At 34.8% G+C, this 18,747-nt stretch overlaps 1 protein-coding gene across 8 annotated transcripts in view; it reads right to left on the minus strand.

The window, feature by feature from the left end:
* Tenm3 (teneurin transmembrane protein 3) overlaps positions 1-18,747 on the minus strand; it is a 435,030-nt gene that overhangs the window by 163,904 nt on the left and 252,379 nt on the right. For all 8 annotated transcript variants that reach the window (XM_090354160.1, XM_090354159.1, XM_090354158.1 and 5 more), the window contains one exon: positions 13,638-13,875. In XM_090354160.1, the coding sequence (XP_090210286.1) occupies positions 13,638-13,875 (238 nt within the window). The remainder of the gene's footprint in view (positions 1-13,637; positions 13,876-18,747) is intronic.

Consider the following 18,747-nt stretch of genomic DNA (forward strand, 5'->3'; position numbering starts at 1 on the left):
GTTTATTTATTTTTGTAGTCCTGGGGTTTGAACTCCAGTCCTTATGCTTGCCAGGCAGGCTTTCTGCAGCTTGAATCATGATCTCATCCCTTTTTACTTTAGCTGCTTTTTTCAAAATTGTCATATTTTTTCTAGGCTGGCCTGGGCTGCAGTCCCTTTCCAGATGCTTGTTGAATGGCTAGGATGACTGTCTCTCATCTATCATACCTAGCAGTTTTTGGATGAGGTAGGTTTCCTGAAAACTTTTTCCCGGAGCTGGTCTTAAATCTTTCAGATCTCAGTAGCTAGGATTGCAGGCCTAAGTCATTGTGCTCAAGTTGCTTAAGTATCTATTATGCTTACTGGTTCTTATTTTATTTCTATTCAGTTTTACATCTATTTTGTTCAGGCTGTATTTCATTTCCTATAGTATCTGCATTGCCAAGTGGTTTTAAAAATTTTCATCAGCAGTGTTTTGTTTCACAAGTACCTTAGTTAAGAATTCTCTTTCCCTTTCTCTTTGAATTTAATATTTATTTTGGAGCCTTGTACAAGTCCAGCTGACAATTTGCCTTGGGTATTTACAACTTTCCAACATATTTCAGTATGGTTTACTTAAGACAATGTTATCTTTCTGTCCTTCACCTTTCTGATGGGATGGTTTTCTTACAGTCTTATTTTCCTCCAAAACTTTCCTCAAGTTTATTACACATGTGTGTATGTGTACTAGCAGAGATAGCAAATTCGATTTTAAATCTCTTTAATGTATGGCATAAGCACGCACGCGTGTGTGCACACACATACAAAGAAATAGAATTTCCCGACTCTCTTTACACATCTGCTTTTTTTGAGAAGAGAAAAAAAATAAATTATTTGTTTCTGAACATGCCACCTCCCTAACTTCTCTCCTTTCAAATGGGTGAGAGCAAAATCCTGGCTATCAAGTAGACTTCTGTGTACGGGATGCAGTGGCATAGTATCACACAGACAAGACAGGGCAGTGGCACAGTACCACAGACAGGGTCACTGCTGTGCAAGGTCAGATCTACAGGAAAAAAAGATAATAGAAATTTTCTCTTACTCAAGATCAGAAGGAAGAGAATGTCAGCATAATTGGGGGGGGGGATATCCCACACTGAATTCTTACCACTGCAGTGAAAGAGAACGTGTTTCCTTTCACCGTTTATCAATGTGTGAGAAGTAATGCACCCACTACCTAACAAATGTAACTGTAACCCCTCTATACATTACTCTGACAATAAAATTAGAAAAAACAAACTTATAATGAATAATTGTAATGAATCATTTGTAAATTACATTATAACGTAATGCTAAAAAAAAAAACAGATGCAGAAAAGTCCTATCCATTTGTGCATGATCTTGTAGATGTCAAATTTCTAGAATTTGCCAGTTAGTTCAAAATTAATATACATGTTATTCTTATTATACATTTATTTATAAAGGTTTTATAGTTGGTAATATATTATGCAGTTATAAAAATATTTCAGACTCATTAATTAAATTGCTTCTTCTTTTATTGTTATCTAACATTAATTTTGATGTGCACTTTAAGGAAAAATATTTTAAAGAAGAAAATTAAGCATACATCAAGTAAGCAATCAACAATAAAATGTAAATTATATATTTCTATGTGAAAACAAAAGCACAAATATGTAATGATTCTGGCTGTGGTGCAGTGCGTTATAAGACTGATAAACTACTTCTTCATGCTGGTAGCATGTTGTGGTCTCCAATCTATTATGCTCTTGAATTGATGTGCTATTATCTTTGGACAACTTTCACACTAGGAGGTGATCTCAGCAAGAAAAATGTCTTAAATGAAAAGCTTATAACAAGATACATTCCATTGCTGCTACCTGAATTTATATGGGCTATTAGTAACTGTACAAAAATATGGCTCGAGCAAAAACTGCTTGTAGTACTTTGCATAAAATTTTGAAATATTAGTAATTATACACTTTAACAATTGCCTCTGCACCAATATACAATTATGCCAAATATGAAAACACAATCACAGTTAGTAAAGTATTATGTGTCAACCAATTGCTGAAAACCAGGGAGATAATTCTAGAGGGTGTTAAGGTGACTGTCAGAAATATATTTTACAGTTTTTCTTTTAAACCTTGTGTCACATTTTTTGAAATCCTAAGTAAGCAGAGGACTCATTCAGTTATATTTTTGGTCAGCTGTGGTTATACTTATTACAAATTTTTGCATAGGGCTTTACTGTGAGGGGAAATATTTCCATTAATGATATTAAATCAGAACATCTATAATCATGCACCAAATTCTGTCACAGGTTTTGTTTGTGATTTGGATGACATATGCTGAATTTAATGGGTTCTGAAAACCACTGTTAGCAAGGTTCAAACAGCTTTACATGTCTGTCTCCTGTTTTACTTAATGGTAGTAGCCATGATATCAAAGTACCAATTTACATTACAGATTTTTCTGACATACTTTTACATATCACTTATTTCTTCTGGGGGCAGATCTTACCTCCTGAAAATATTAATGTGAAAACAAAAAGAGCATCCTAAAAGTTCGATTTGGGCAAGACTATTACTAAGTTATTTACTAAGTAATTACTAAGACTATTTTACTTAGTTATGGATTAGTCACTTAGATTGCTCAGAAAAATTAAAATTGCTCAGAAAAGTTCTTTGCACATAAAAATTAAAATTTTAGTACACATAAAATGTAACATTGTTCAGCAAAGTTCTTTTGTTGTTTTTAAAAATTTTTAATATTTTATTTTTTATTGTCAGGATAATGTATAGAGGGGTTAGAGTTATATTCGCCAGGTAGTAGGTGCATTACTCTCACACATTGATACCCCTTCTCATGCTTTTGTCCCCATTTCCCTCCCCTACCCCTCCCAATCATCTTGTCTCCCCCTCCCATCCCTTTCCTGTTTCAAATAAACAAATAGTTCTAAGTACACGTATCTAAGAAGAGCCAGCCAGAAAAGGAGAACATGGTGCAGCCACTCCCGCTGGTCATGCCGAGAGTGGGACTGGAGGATGAGGCCAGGCAGCTCTTCAGCTTCTTAGAAAGTGTGAATAGGCTTGTAGTCCAAGCCCATCCAGGCAAACAATGAGAACTTACTAAAAACATAATGAAAGCCAAAAGGACTGACTGCCCAGTTAGCATTCATATCCCTAAGTTCAATCACAAGTAGTGGAAATAAAAATAAAGAATTTCAGAATTTCAGATATGGATTTAAGTTTACTTCAAATAATTAAAGGAATTAATAAAAACGGCAGAGGGCATCCTGTTGAACTATGAATCTAATATGGATGTGACTAAAACAGTAGGACTTGAAATAAAGCTCGTTAAACATATATTTGGGCCACCTACACACCAAAGAAATACTATTAAATTTAAACTAAACTTCATAAAATCTATACCATGTATGTATGTGTTTGTTATCATAAAATATACTATTTTAATATAAAAGCAACAAAAACTTGATTATTTGTTGAAAGTGGATGGCAAGGGGAGCAAATGCAGAATATTTTGCCCTAAACTTGTGTAATGGAGATGGGGTACACACCTTATTTTATATAAAATACAAGCTCAAATTATATACCCAACTGCTTTCTACCATATTTAATGATGATGGAACTTGCTTTTGTTAGCAAATTTCAACTTTTAATACACTTCCTGAGACACGGCGAAGACTAGAAGTGTGAGTCATAACACATTCATCTTTTAGCATTTTTGTATGACATAGTAGGTTCTTCACAATATTTCTAGAATAAGTTGTAGCAAGATCTTGAAACATCCTCTCAGCAACATAAAGACTAGTAAGTTATCATATGGCAAAGCACCACAAGTGTCAGATTAGACATTATCCAAATAAAGTCAATAAAGAAAGAGGAACAACTTCCAAGTTTGCTGACTTCTTTTATATGATGACAATTGCTGTCAGTAGTACATTGAATAGATTGCTTTGATAGGATCTTCTATCCAAGATAAAAAAAAATATTCAAGAATCTGCTCAGACAAGACCGCTTCTTTACAGAAGCTCTTCCCTGGTAACTTGTAATAACTGGCTTGGCACGGGTGGCCTCACCTCTGTAATCCTAGCAACCAGGGAGGCTGAAAATGGAAAGATTGTGGATTGTGGCCAACTTGGGCAGAAAAGTTCACGAGATCTGGTTCTCAAACCACAGTTGGGTTTTCTCATGCTATGAACCAGACATGAGCAAGGTTGAGAAGGGGAAGGATCTTGGTGCCAAGCCAGCCTGGGCAGAAAAGTTCATGCTACTCCATTTCCATGAAAGAAACTGGATGCACTGGGCACATGTCTGCAATCCAAGAACTAATAAGCTTAGAATAGATGGCTCATGGCTTAGGCATGCACCTTGCTAGAAGCAAGACCCCCATCTCAAAAAGCACCAGTGAAGACAGAAGTGGTGCTGAGGCTCAAGTAGTAGAGCTCTAGCCTTGAGAAAGTCCAAGGACAGTGCTCAGGCCCTGAGCTCAAGCCCAGGACAGGCAAAAAAAAAAGCACCAGTGAACACTGAAGCTGGAGGCATGACTCATTGGAAGAGTGTCAGTCTAGCAAACAAAAGACCCAGAGTTCCAATTTCAATACTGCCCAACCTCCTTTTCCCCCTACAAAAAAGAGAAATTAAATTATTACTTTTACAGAGTATGAGAGTGAATGTAGAAAAAAATTACCAATTCCAACAAGAGAGATTAATATAATTGTTAGATAGGATTGAAAAATTCATATATGTAGTTATTATTCAATATATAAATAAATATTAAACATAAATAAATATTAGATTAAATAAATTACATTTAGTAAATTATGTTAACATTTGGTAATTCGATAAATTATTAAGTAAACAATGGGAGTAAAGGTCTGTAAAGTATTTATTTCATAATTTGAGTTTTTATATTTTGTTATATATTATTACATGGGTAAAATTAGTAGACAGGTATATGTATGTACCTATATGTGTGTGTGAATAATATATACATTTGGGGGAGAGTTGAAAATTTTTGTCAGATACAATAAAAAAACATCTGGAGAAAAGATAATGAATTCAGAATTTAGGGTCTGAGCTCTTGTCAGCATTACTATAAGCTAGTGATATGATATCAAGTAGAGTAAAATTAAATCTACAAGATTAATTCCAATTCTGAAATTTGTTCTAGAAAATGCTCCATCTTCCTTAAAAGCAATCCATCAGGTCCTCCATAACAAATGAATTTTCCATGGCAGCACACTGTAAGACTTTAATAAATACATGCTGAATGAATGTATGCAGGGATACACTGTGCTTTATTTTATGTATTACCACTGGCCCACCACTCCCTCTAATATTTTTTGCCATATTAGTTCTATTTACTTTATTTAAACTAATCTGTCTTTGAAAAATTTGTTTTAGATTATCTCCTCTAAGAATTAAATTAAGAATTTAGTGATTATTCTGCCATGTCCAAAGCTAAAATCCTGTAAACATGTTCACAAAAATTAACTATTGTGTAATTTCCTGGTAGCTGCCATTATTTTACCAATTCTTTACCTTTATAAATAATGAATTAAATGTTTTTTTTCTTTGTTGCTTTTTTTTTTTTTTTTTGCCAGTCCTGGGCTTGAGCTCAGGGCCTGAGCACTATCCTTGGACTTTCTCAAGGCTAGAGCTCTACCACTTGAGCCTCAGCACCACATCTGGCTTGTTCTATATATGTGGTACCAAGGAATCGAACCCGGGTCTTCATGCATGCTAGGCAAGCACTCAATCACTAGGCCAAATTCCTGGCCCTGTTTGTTTTTTTTTTTTCTTTAAAATATATAACACAAGAGAAGAAGAACCAAAAGTAAAGAAATGAAAGCATCAGGTACATTACATATGACATTAAAATGAATCCTTGTAAAGTCTTTGTGAAGTATAATCAGTCCCATTTTATGAAAAAAGAAAGAAATAAAAATGTATGACTACCCAAACCAACATCACAGTGCAATTTAGATGTTGAGATTTTAATTCAGATCTGTCTGTTTCAAAATGAATGCTATGCCTAACCAGGAAGCAGCAATGTTACATTAGTGCAAGATGTAAGCACAACAGATGACGTCTGGAAGCATTTCATATACTTCAGAGTATGAAGTGAATTGCTACAAAATCATTAAGAGGGTCAGAACACAAGAGTGGTTATCAAATAGGACCTATTAAGCTTAGTTAGTTAACCGCATATCCAAAAATTTCCTCTGATAAGAAGAAAGAGTTCTTAGGAAGGTGTAAGAGAAAGCTGCTTTCCCTCAGGTCTGAATTTAAAGGTTAAAGCAACAAAATAGGCAAAATATATCAAGCAAAAGAAAAAAGAAAAAAAAGAGAAATGAAGGAAAAGAGAAGCATTTCTTTCTTACAAGTATACATTATTTGATGATGAAACCCAAGAGAATGAAATTCCAAGGCAGGCTTAAAATTAAACAAAAATTAATTTTAGGGAAAAGATAAAAATCACCAGGTGGCAATAAGTAGAGATAAAATTTTCACATGCACACCAATATAAAGAAACACATGTCAGTTATAGAGGACTGAGGCAAATTTTCATAGGAAATGTGATGAAGATAAAGCAGTTACTGAGAAGAAAAGATGCTTCATAATTCGAAAGATGGTGATCAAATCACTTTGGCTAACCAAATAACACAAGACCAGAGTAAAGGCACCAATGACCTTTCTGCTTTGATTATATTCACAGAGAAATGACTGGAAAAAGTGTCAGAAATAATTAAGAATTCATTTCCCTTGGTTCTAGGAAACATGAAGTTTATCCTAGATGAGTAGTTATAGATCACTGGTTTTCCTGAACCAAATATCCTTAACATATTATATATGTGTATACTATATATGATTGTAGTTTACTTAAATTACATGTTCAACAAATACAATGCCTATAGGAAGTAGTTACTTCATTCTGTCTTGATATCTGAATTTCTATTAATAAGAAATGTTTTACTCTAAGTAAAATAACACTCTTACTTAATTGCACTATAGCATCTCCAAGTGCCAAACACACTTAAAGCTTTCAATATCTTAAATAAAACTGGGGCATAAATTCTGACTGGTGTAGAAACAATGCATTTATCAAAGATTTTCTTGCTTCACTACAGATATTTACTAGTTAGTTAATTAAACACCTCAAATATTTTAATAATTGTCATCCATTATATTTGAAGACCTTTCTTCTCAAGAATTAGGCAATCAGATTTGGAGTTCACATTTACAAAAATCTACCTATGTGTTTAAATTACATGGTAAGAGTGAGAAAGCCAAGAATAAAATTAAAATATGATTAATTTAAAATCACAATGGCTTAATAACCTTAAAATATGAGAAAATATGAGTAATTTTGCTCTTTGCTTACTTAATATATAAACAAAAGTCAGACATAAATAACCTAATGAAGACAAATAATTTTCTGATCATTTAGAAAACACAAGTTACTTTTTGATAAATTATATTTAATCTTTATTTTATTTAGTAGGTGCTCTAGTCCTACTCCACTGTAATTTTTGTTTGGCCATAGTCTTAAAAAACATTCATGGGATAGCTGTCATATAGGAGATGCTGTACTTAACATTATTTCATTTAATATGCAAAATATTGCTATTATTTCATAATTATTGATTATTATTTCATTGTATATTGACTGCTGGTTTCAATAATTTGTAAGTAATTTCATAACATTTCATTTAACACTCAAAATACTGCTATTATTTCAGAATTATTAATTATTATTTCAGTGGACATTAATGTCTGGTTTCCATCATTTGTAAGTGATTTCATATCAAGTCAATACGCTGAGCATCACGGTGAGGGTTTGTAGTCTTAGCTCCTCGGGGCACTGAGGTAAGAGGAATGTTAGAGCTGAGGAGTTCAAGAGGAGCGTGGACAACACAGGTAATAGAAAAGTAATATTAATGAAAGACTATTTTAAATGGATCTAGAATTACAAAAAGTGTGCATTATCTGACTTCTTAGGAGTCTATTCTCATGAAATGAAATTGCATTTTTTTTTTTTTTGCCAGTCCTGCGCTTGAGCTCAGAGCCTGAGCACTGTCCTTGGACTTTCTCATGGCTAGAACTCTACCACTTAAGCCTCAGCACCACTTCTGGCTTTTTTCTATGTATGTGGTACCGAGGAATCGAACCCGGTTTTCATGCATGCTAGGCAAACACTTTACTAATAGGCCAAACTCCCGGCCCGAAATTGAATTTTTTATTCCTAATATATTCACTAGGTTTTATTAAGATCATATATCCATATAGACTGTAGAATACAATCTTCATGAGTTATTTTCTCTTCAGAGCTATAACCACTGGCATCAGGCCTGCTATGGAAACTAGTCGAAGCCAATTGGTATATAATAATCTCACATTAAAGAAAAGGAATCATGATTTTGTTTTTATTTGTCTAGTAGCCAACTTTCAATTCTTCCTCAAAAATTTCTTAGAATGGAGGCTTTTTTAGGCGTCATCCCAAACCTATTGGGATGTTCGTTGTTTAAGTAAATTGAGAACCACATTTCATATTTGTTTTACATTCTTATGAATACAGGTTTACCTTTGAAACTAACACAGTATTTAGCAATCGAACTTGAACCTGAACAATTACTCAATATAATTCATTATATGTTCCCCTCTTATTCTTTTGATATTTCTGAGAAAAAAAAATGAAGGCAAATATTTTATCAATTTTTGGGGGAACTGCAATGGGATCTATGCTGTGTTGTGAGCCAACAGGAGCCAATGAAAGGTTAAATATTTGCCACAAATTCTTATTAGAAAGTAGAAAACTTCAAATGGATTGTCATGCCTGTATTCAACAAAAAGTTGGTTCTCCAATTATCTCTTATTCATATTGTCTTACCTGAAGCATAAGACATTACATGGGTAAAATAACCCTTTTCTTGGGAATAAACTTTGAATGGTGGTACTACCTCCCTTGCTGGCTGTCCAGACAGCATCACGTTATGCAGGGAAAGTGTTTGGATGTTTAGTTACAGGGTCACCAGAGGTGAGGCCTTCAACAGGCTTATCATAGCCTCCTCCTCCAGAGACAAAGTGTTTAAATCACTTCAACTGCCTTAGATATAAATACCATTTCACAATTTTTTTTGCCAGTCCTGGGCTTGAGCTCAGGGCTTGAGCACTGTCCTTGGACTTTCTCAAGGTTAGCACTCTACCACTTGAGCTTCAGCACCACTTCCGGCTTTTTGCTATGTATGTGGGTATCGAGGAATCGAACCCAGGTCTTCGTGCATGCTAGGCAAGCACTCTACCACTAGGCCAAACTCCTGGCCCCCATTTAACAATTTTTTTTATATTGTATCAGCCTTTCTTTTTACTTCTTACTATTATTTTTTTACAAATGCACATATGTATTTATAGAACTTAGAGAAAGACACTGTAAATTATTAAAGATGACACATTGTAAGAAATCCAGAATTTACCTGGCTTTAATATATTTGTATTTTTGGATAAGATTACTGGATTAAAAAAAAATAAAATAAATACTGATGGGAAAACTCTGAAAAACTTAATAATTTCTTAGTCTAAGCCAAGGTTTGATTTTGAAATTTATGCTGGTAATTTTCCTAATTTTTGCATCATTTTTCCACATTGTGTGACATCCTTTTTTTCCCTACATATATCTTTGGATATCTCCATGCTATCTTTAACAAGAAGATATGGTATCGAGCAATCAATTTTAGGGGGCCTACATTCCCACACATATTTTGCTTGAAGTTATATTAGTGCTGGTTATCACTAAGTAGGTAGAGGTACAGTTTGTCAACTGGCAAACCTGTCTCCTAGCTCTATCAGATAACTATGTGTGCAAATGTGTGCACATTTTAATTTGCAAGGTTGACAGCCCTGGTGCTTGTATGCTTGCCTTGCCTCACCCTTAGCCCTTTTAAGGTGAAGAAAAAAGTGAGGTATGGTGGATCATTTTCATAATGCCAGAAGCTTGGAAGGGAGAAGGAGGAAGATCCTGATTTAGACACTGGCAAAGTTAGTGATCCTGTAAATGTACAGAGCTGTATGGCTCAATGGTAGCTCTCTTGCTTAGTGTGCATGAGATTCCCTAGGTCCAATAACCAAATACTGCAAGGAAACACATGTAAAGATAGAAAAGAAAAAAGAGCTAGTATCTTAGGAAACAATACTTCTGTTTAGGTTTTCTGTCTTGTATAAAGGATTGGAGTAATTGATCGCACATGAATGCAATCCAGAACATGACAGTATTTAAATTAAAAATGCACTAATAAAGAGGTAATTTGATATGCAATTTCATGCATTAATAATTAGTGAAGCATAACTGAATGCCAGGTAAAAAGCTATGGGAGCATAACTAATGAAGTATTGATGCCAAAGTAGACGTCATAATAAAACAAGACTTTAATAAATCTTTTATTAAATGGCTACGAAATAACCATTTGTTAACATCTAATCGGTAACTACTAAGCTGCTTAATTCACATATATAAATGAGGAACTTGAAGACAATTAACTTTACAATTACTGAAGGTCAAGGTATCTCTCCCAATGAGAGTGATGGCACTATACCTCTAGATGCTGCTGCTATCCTGTCTAAGCTTTTCTTCCTCTATGCTGTATTGCTGTAGTCGCAGTTATTATACACAGAAGCAGCAAAAGTATCAAATAAACAAGGGCAAATGAGTTATCCAAACTATAAGAAATATTGAGCTTGAGAAAAATAAATTTTAAGGAAAATCTAAGCCTGACTGGATAGAAAAAGAGAGATAAAAACTTGCTAATCAACGCTAATGCTTATTTAACTCCTGATCTGACACTTGGAGAATCTGAAACTCACTAGAGAATATAGACCAACTATCCTGTTCACTGAGTAGAAATATATAGCACACAATAATATTGATTGTCTCTAGGAATAGCACATGTTAAATTCATCAGAGAAAGGAAATAAACATTTTTACGGAAGCATGAAACTGCCTGGTACAAAAAAAAAGAAAAAGCTTTCTAATAAATCAAAATGAAAACAAGAGTGAAACATACAAGAGAAGGTGGAAACTGTTTTATACTCTCTCTGCCACTTCATGTAAAGTGTAAATCTACAAATTACTAAGATTTTTGTGGACAATTAAAAGCCATTTTACCAGGTACTTTCACTATGTGCTCAAAGGGGCAAATGGGGAGAAGACAAGGGGAAAAATCTAGATGTTTACATACTTGCTATATGCAATAGAATCTTATATGTAATAGCTTATATCTTTTAAGTGACAGTTTCAATAAAGGAATAATTAGCAAAATGAATATAAATTGTAAGAATTGTCAAGGTAAAATTATACAATAGAATTAAGGCTAGTTAAAGGTGACCTGGAAGTCTGGATAAAGTTGTTACTATAGCTGAAACTGAGCTTGGGAATCATACTCAATAGGGAACCTTAACACAAAAAAGAAAAAAAAAAATCAATGATAAATAAGACTAGTTCTTCACCTCCAGAGTTGCAACCAAGTGAGACTATTAAAGAAACCACAGTGGTAGTGTGTCAGTACAGTGTGAGATTTTCACATTGCTGCTTAGGCTGATTTCACTACAAGTCCGCAAGATGAAATATCATTTCTTTTGATTATCAACTATAAGATGTGACTGTTGCATGAAAAAAAAAACACTGAAACAACAGTACAGACTGAAGTTTGTTAACACAAGGCACAAGTTCTAGGTTCAGTATTCCTTCTACCTATTGGTGAGGTAGTATTGGTTTCTGCCTATGGCCATCAATAAAACTATCTAATGCAATTTTATTGATAATTCATTAATGGTATTATTGGAAAATAGAAACAAATCTCAGGAATGATTACTCATCTTGGAAATGGTCACTTTTATGGCTTGAAGATAAACCAGTTGTCGTTTACAAACGGCTTTAATAGATTCCCTTCTAGCTAGCTTTCTTTCTCAATCTTCTTTCACCTAAAAATTTATGAGAAAGAGTACCATCCTATCTTTCTCAAATTGATTCCAAGTCTTTTAACTGTAACACATGACTTCAAGGAATACTAACTCTCTTATTGACAGTTTTTGAGGCTTTTGTGTTATACAACACGTCACTAAAATTAAATACGTTTCTGATGATTTAACTCGACATATTTCATAAATATTTGTCAAAACAATTATTATCAACTACAGTGCAATTATCCATATTCAATTTGATGACTCAACTGGAAAATTACTTTTACCCAATAATTTTTTTTTCCAAATGACAATACTGAATCAGTGTGGATTAGCTGTTTCTGTGTGCTAATTAATTACACTGGGTAAATTTAGCTCTGTGCTAAAACCTCAGAAAATGTATACATGTGCACATGGCTCTTTGTCTTAGATGAAAAGAACTCTGCTGTTTGTCGCTAGTTCCTTTTTCTCATTCTAATCTCTCCCACAAGAATGTTCAATAATACAAAACAAACCATAAAACTCAACTACTAGTAGCTGACACTATAGATAAAAGTTAAGAGTTCTTTGGAACCTTGTTCTTAGGTCAAAAGTGAAAGAAAAGACAGAAATAAAATTATTATTGACAACTGTGAGGACCCCCTGCTAGCTCAGCCTCAAAGCAGAATTGATATAGCTCATACAGCTAATGGCAAGAAATAGTGATTTAATTTATTCATTGTAAGACAGAGGGTCTAAACATTCTTAGTAGCTCATTTAAATGCCCAGGTTAGCTAGGGAGGGGCAGGATATCCGGCAATGAATATAGAATCTTCTGTTTTCTGAGTTTTTATATGATAGGAATTATTCTTCTCTGAGACTAATGCAAACAGAATAATAATAATAATATAAATAATAATCGAATAATAATAGGAATGTTACAAGAATCTTGATACCAAACTCCATGAGGAACTAGCAGGGAAGAAGGGATGCTACCCTTGACTCATACAACACAGTACATAAAGGAGACTCTGACTATTCATGTTTGTCCAAAGGAAGAATGTAAAACTTTATGTAGTAAGAGATACTTAATAATGAGTCTAATCAGCTCAAAATGTTTTGGGGTTTTTTTGCCATTTGCAGATAGCCACATGTGAGCAAGCTTAGGCTACAAGTTACAACTCCAGAATGCTACTGAAATGCTAGATTGTGTGCAGAGAAGCTTTATTATGCCAATGAAGTTGCTGGGAAACTTATGAAAATACCAGGAGCTATCATATAGAAACAGGGCCATATAATCTGTATAATTTAGGACTAGAGATTTCAATTCACTACGAAGAATTTCCTAGTAGAACTGTCCTAAGAATGGATACTGTCGGGCCAGGAGCGTGGCCTAGTGGTGGAGTGCTTGCCTAGCATGCAGGAAGACCTAGGTTCGAGTCCTCAATACCACATACATAGAAAAAGCCAAAGGAGGTGCTGAGGCTCAAGTGGTAGAGCTCTAGCTTTGAGAAAGCCCAGGGACAGTGCTCAGGCCCTGAGTTCAAATCAGGACTGGCAAAAAAATTAAAAACAAAACACTAGCTGCTTAAAAAAAAAAGAAATACGGCTTTCTGACTATTGGTAGACTATGTCCTGTACGCGCAGGTATAATGTGTGGCTCTAACAACCACATGGTCTGAAAGCATCCTACATGGGTGTTACCTGCTTTCCAGTGGTACATTACTGCCAAGGACCCAGCTGTCCTGCAGCTGGACGGACTCGGGTGTGGTTTGCAGCTCGGCGGGCAAAGCAGCCGGCGGGGCCGGACTCTGGTTCCTTCTATTGGTCAGGGAGTTCCGATTGAGAGAAGTGATGGACGGATGATGTTGTGCAGAGTGCTGCTTGTGGGAAGGTGGCAAAGGCTGCAGGGTAGACTGGCCTTGGGTGTTCGCAGGTTGCTCTGAAAGAGAAAAGAGATAGGAAAACTCATTATATACATATATGTGTGTGTTTGTGTATACATTGATATATATATCTACATACACTATCAACTTCCTGGGTTTCCACTGTACCATGAATTAGAATTAGACAAAAACTGCATATATATATATATCCATAACCTAATAAATTTGCATATTATTCTATTAAGCGGGCGTTTGGTGACATTCTCTCAAGTTTACCCTTGATACACAAAGTTATAATTAATATACAACAGATGGCAAAAATGCTTTTGGTTTTAATTTGTTTCAGTGTTTTTTTTTCAATCTGGTTTTATTAACACCTACAGAAAACAGCATCTGACAGCTCCCCTAATGGTGCCTTTAGATTTTCATTTTTTTTTTCTTCTAACAAACCAACCCTGAAATTAAATGGGTAATTTTGGTAGAACACAAAGGTTTTTGAAATGCATATAATCCCTATAATTATTTAATGGAGTTAAAAAAAGATTTATTTAACTGCAATAAATTATTACAAGCTAGTTGCTAAACAGCAGTAGACTACTCTAGTTTAGTGCATTTCAAATAAGGCAGATCTGCACTATGATCTACTAATAGACGCTAAGTATTCTTTAGCAGAAGGTCACTCCGTGAAGCAGATGTTGTTTCATGGATACTTAACAGACTGAATCACATCTGATTACAACGTCAGAAGACTCATATACTTAATGACCGTTACATCCATTAGAACACACACAGAACAGATTTTCCAATTTCACAGTATGTAGTATAACTACATTTTAGAGTAAGTCATAGATGACCAGAAAGACTCCCACCACTATGTCAATGGTACAAACATTGTGTTCTTAACAGAATCATAAAGGATCCAGCAACTTCAAAACAATGCTGTGTTGTGGCTGTAGAAAAGAATTCCGAAAGCTAGTCATATGTCACAAATGGCAAATTAATGTAACTTGTGAGATCTACTTTTCAATCTCATTACCTAGCTTTGGACGTACTAGAATTGACAAATACTACATTTAAGTTAATAGACGACTCTTTAGTGCAAAACTTATTATTGTTCCACACATATAAGATGCCAATTTTATTTCTTTTAACTAAATGCAGTTCAAAAATGCAACATGATTTTAAAGTGATGCGCTAAATCATGCTATTAATATAAAAGCATGTATTAAAAGAGAATAAGAAACAGAGGGACTATCTTTCATCTACAATGTAATCTCCAGCAGTGATTATTAACCTAAATAATATAGTCTAATCCTGTAATTTAGGTTATATGAAATGAATACATTATTTGTAATACTTGGAATATATATTATCAAACCTCTTCATGAGGTACAACAATAAAATAACTCTTCCCATAGCTCTAGCATCAGTAATTATTGCAGGCTTCTAATAGTATCAAATAACTGATTTTCACACAGTTTAATAACTAGCAATTTCTTACTCTTGAAATAAACAGTGTAGATCATAGGTAAATGTTTGTAAATAGAGCTAATTCCTTGAAGTTTCCCCAATTGGAAACTGCAGAAATTCACCTCACTCACTTGGTGTTCAGAACAAATGATGATGGAGCTCCAGTGGCGCAATCGGTTAGCACGTGGTACTTATAAGAACAAATGATGAATGCTTAAATGGCAGTTAAGTTTTAATAAATCTGGGAGGGACTGGCAGGGTTAAAATGGCACATGGATAAAAGGGTATCAATGTATGTGAATTAACGCACCTTCTATCTGGCAAATATCATATAACCCCTTTACTAATTACAATAAAAAAATGGCACATGGATGTGTAACTATGTTAGAAAAGAAAGTGACATCTTCCAGAGGAAGCCTCCAATGTCCCAGAGGAACTTTGTCATTCAGATATCATATCATTAATTAGCATAAGTACGTATGACTAGAGGTGTACTTGAAGATACAACTCAGAAGCTGTTCATGGTATATCCCTGGCAAGCTGTTCTTAGGAGAATATAACTCATCAGTTGGTGTCAATAGTAGAGACAAAGAAAGAAATGAGAGAATGACTTCAAAGGAAAAAGGAACAAGATTATGTCCCCAAATAAGTAAGGGTCATGTCAGATAGCATCTTATTTTTAAAGCACAGCAACCTCAAAGAATTACATTATCCTTTACGTAGTCACAGAAAAGCAGGTAGATATTATATTACTTGTAACAAAGAGTAGATTATTAGAGAACAAATTTAATCCTGTCAGGTATCATGATAGTGTTTTCTCACCTGTAATGTAGGAAATTATATTGCCCCCTTCTCCATCTTGGTACAAATTTTAAGTGGTTAATGAAATCCACTCAATTATTTATTAGTTTTTTATGCCCTTGACCACCCATCTCGCAAGCATTTATTTAGAATTCATATGTTTGGGGATGTGCAAAGTCAATAAAAAGTAAAGCACATATGAATATGTAAATAGTAAAACAAAGCGTTTAGCTATTACAATTGTTATTGAAAAGTAAATGGTTTCACAATCATCACATTTTATTGTCATCATCAGTATTTCAAGATGCTAATTTAGAGTCCTCTTTCTTACAATGAATCAAAACATAGCTACTGAGGAATGCTTCGATTTATGGTTGTTACAAGATGCCGCAGCGGCTTCCCTAGATTCAATCTTTCATTTTGCAAGCATTTACTGTAAATTCACAATGTACAAGACACCACACAAAGATCCTTTCTTTTTCCAGTGATCTGTCTAGGCCTGTTGAGCAGTGCGCTCTGTCTCCTGGAACCTCTTTTGATTTGACTGCAAAATCCAGAGGCCTAGCAATAAATAAGTCCAGATGGCTCTATGTAAGGCTTGAAGGAACAGAGAAAAAACAAAGTCTGATGAAGAGAGAGTGGGTGGTCAGAAGTCTAAAATCTGTAGCAGACCATGAAAAGAGGCAGAACTGAAGAATTCACTTAGGGATTGAGTCAGTTCTTGAAATTTGGGCTAGCAAACTTCAAGACCTGGCTAGCACACAGGTTGAACTATATCAATTTAATCAACACAGAGTGCAAAAGATTAAACACAATCAGAAAGGGTGATGAAATAAAGGAAGATTCAAAGTGGAAAAGATAAAGCCAGATTTGGGATTCATGGATGAAATGCCTACTGTTTAGATCTGTACAAAATTGGAAGACCAATCTTGTAAATAATCACAAGTAGGAACATATAACTAGTTCTATGGCTTGGTGTACTTCTAAGATAAAAATACTTGTTTAAGACAAGCATTAACTCTAAGTGGTACTAAAGACAGAGGAAGTTGTTTAATTCTCCACATGAAAAACAACTGAATACTGGAGAATTTTTTTTATGTCAAGGCCACAAAGAACAGGGTGTAGACTTGGATATTTTAAGTGTGCTTAAAACTCTGAAAGAAGTAGGCAGATCCACATGAAGAAACTGGCAGTGAAAATGTAGCGTGGGCTACATTTTGAGCTAATCCACTGATACAGTCTTTGCCCAGACCTGAGTAAAAGTTTGTAATATAATGCATTTGGGGCAATTGGACCTCACACAGTCACCGCTATAATGTTCTTATAATACAGTTCTGAACACGATTTCACTCCTGAAAATTTCCAAATAGCTTCTTACTGCATAAAATAAATTCTGAAGGTAAATGTTGTATTTTATTTGCTAAATATATAGTATGTATGTGTTTTAAATTTGTTCCATAAATATATAATTTTGCCTGGAACTGGCAGCTAGGCAGGTGCTCTACCACTTGGGTCACTCCCCTAGTCTGTGGTCAAATAAACCAATGCAATGTAATTTTTTCAGCATTTCTCCCATGTGTCCTCTGGATAGATCCTTTGTGATATTCAGGTTATTTGTGCCCACCATATTCTAGATCTTTCCTCTTAGGCTTAGTCACTTCATTGTCATACCGTGCTTTTACCTCAAGCTCCTAGAAAGATGATCACCCTGTTTTCTTTCAGTTGAAGCATCTATCTCTATGCCCAAGTCTTCTTAGATTATTCTTTGTTCTTTGTTATGATCTCTAGGCATTCTTCCACAGGTAAAATTTTTCTCACTTCATTTTATTATCAAGGTAATGTATAGAGGGGTTACAATTACATTCACCAGATAGTAGGGGCATTACTTCCCAGACATTGAGATCCCTTCTTATGTTTTTGTCTCGATTTCCCTCCTGCAATCCTCCCTAGGGTAAATTTTTTAGATCTCATGTCCTCTGATAAATTCTCTAGGGAAGTATCTATGTTGCCTTACTATTGAGCTCCTAAAGGCTAGGCAGTGATAGATGCTCAACAAATAAATGACTGAAAAATTTGGCAAAGAAGTGAAGCCTACCCACTTAAATGTAACCGAAGGGTAATTTGTAAACACATCTTACTTTACAGCTATAATCTAACAACTTGAAATAAAGGTTCTATAACTTAATCCCTTTGGAGATTTTAGTACCTATACTGAGTACTGTATGCATTTCAAAGCCTCCCAAAGGTGTACCTACTGATTTGATATTTATAGAATAACGGTACTATGTTTGGAATCAAATGTTCCCAAAGGCTCATGTGTTTGACGCTTAGTCGGGAGCTGGGTGATGCTATTGAGAGGTGTTAGGTCACAATAGCAGAAATGGGAGGAGTTTCTGCTGAATGGCTTGTTAGGAGGTTGAAATAGGCTGCTGGGGATGTGCCTTTAGAGGGTATAGATTGTCCCTGGCGCCTTCTTGACTCTCTTCCTGCTTCTTCGTTGTCCTAAGTTGAGCAGCTTTGTGCCATTTACCTCATGGTCTTTCTATAATGTTCAACCTCACCTCAGGTTTAAAGCAATGTGACCAAAAGACCACAGGCTAAAACCTGTGAAGCCAGAATCTTCTGAAATCATGAGCCAGAAAGAAATCTTTCCTACC

This window comes from Megascapheus bottae, chromosome 20 (genome assembly GCF_031878675.1).
Source record: "Megascapheus bottae isolate mThoBot1 chromosome 20, mThoBot2.hap1, whole genome shotgun sequence".
NCBI classification, from domain to species: Eukaryota; Metazoa; Chordata; class Mammalia; order Rodentia; family Geomyidae; genus Megascapheus; species Megascapheus bottae.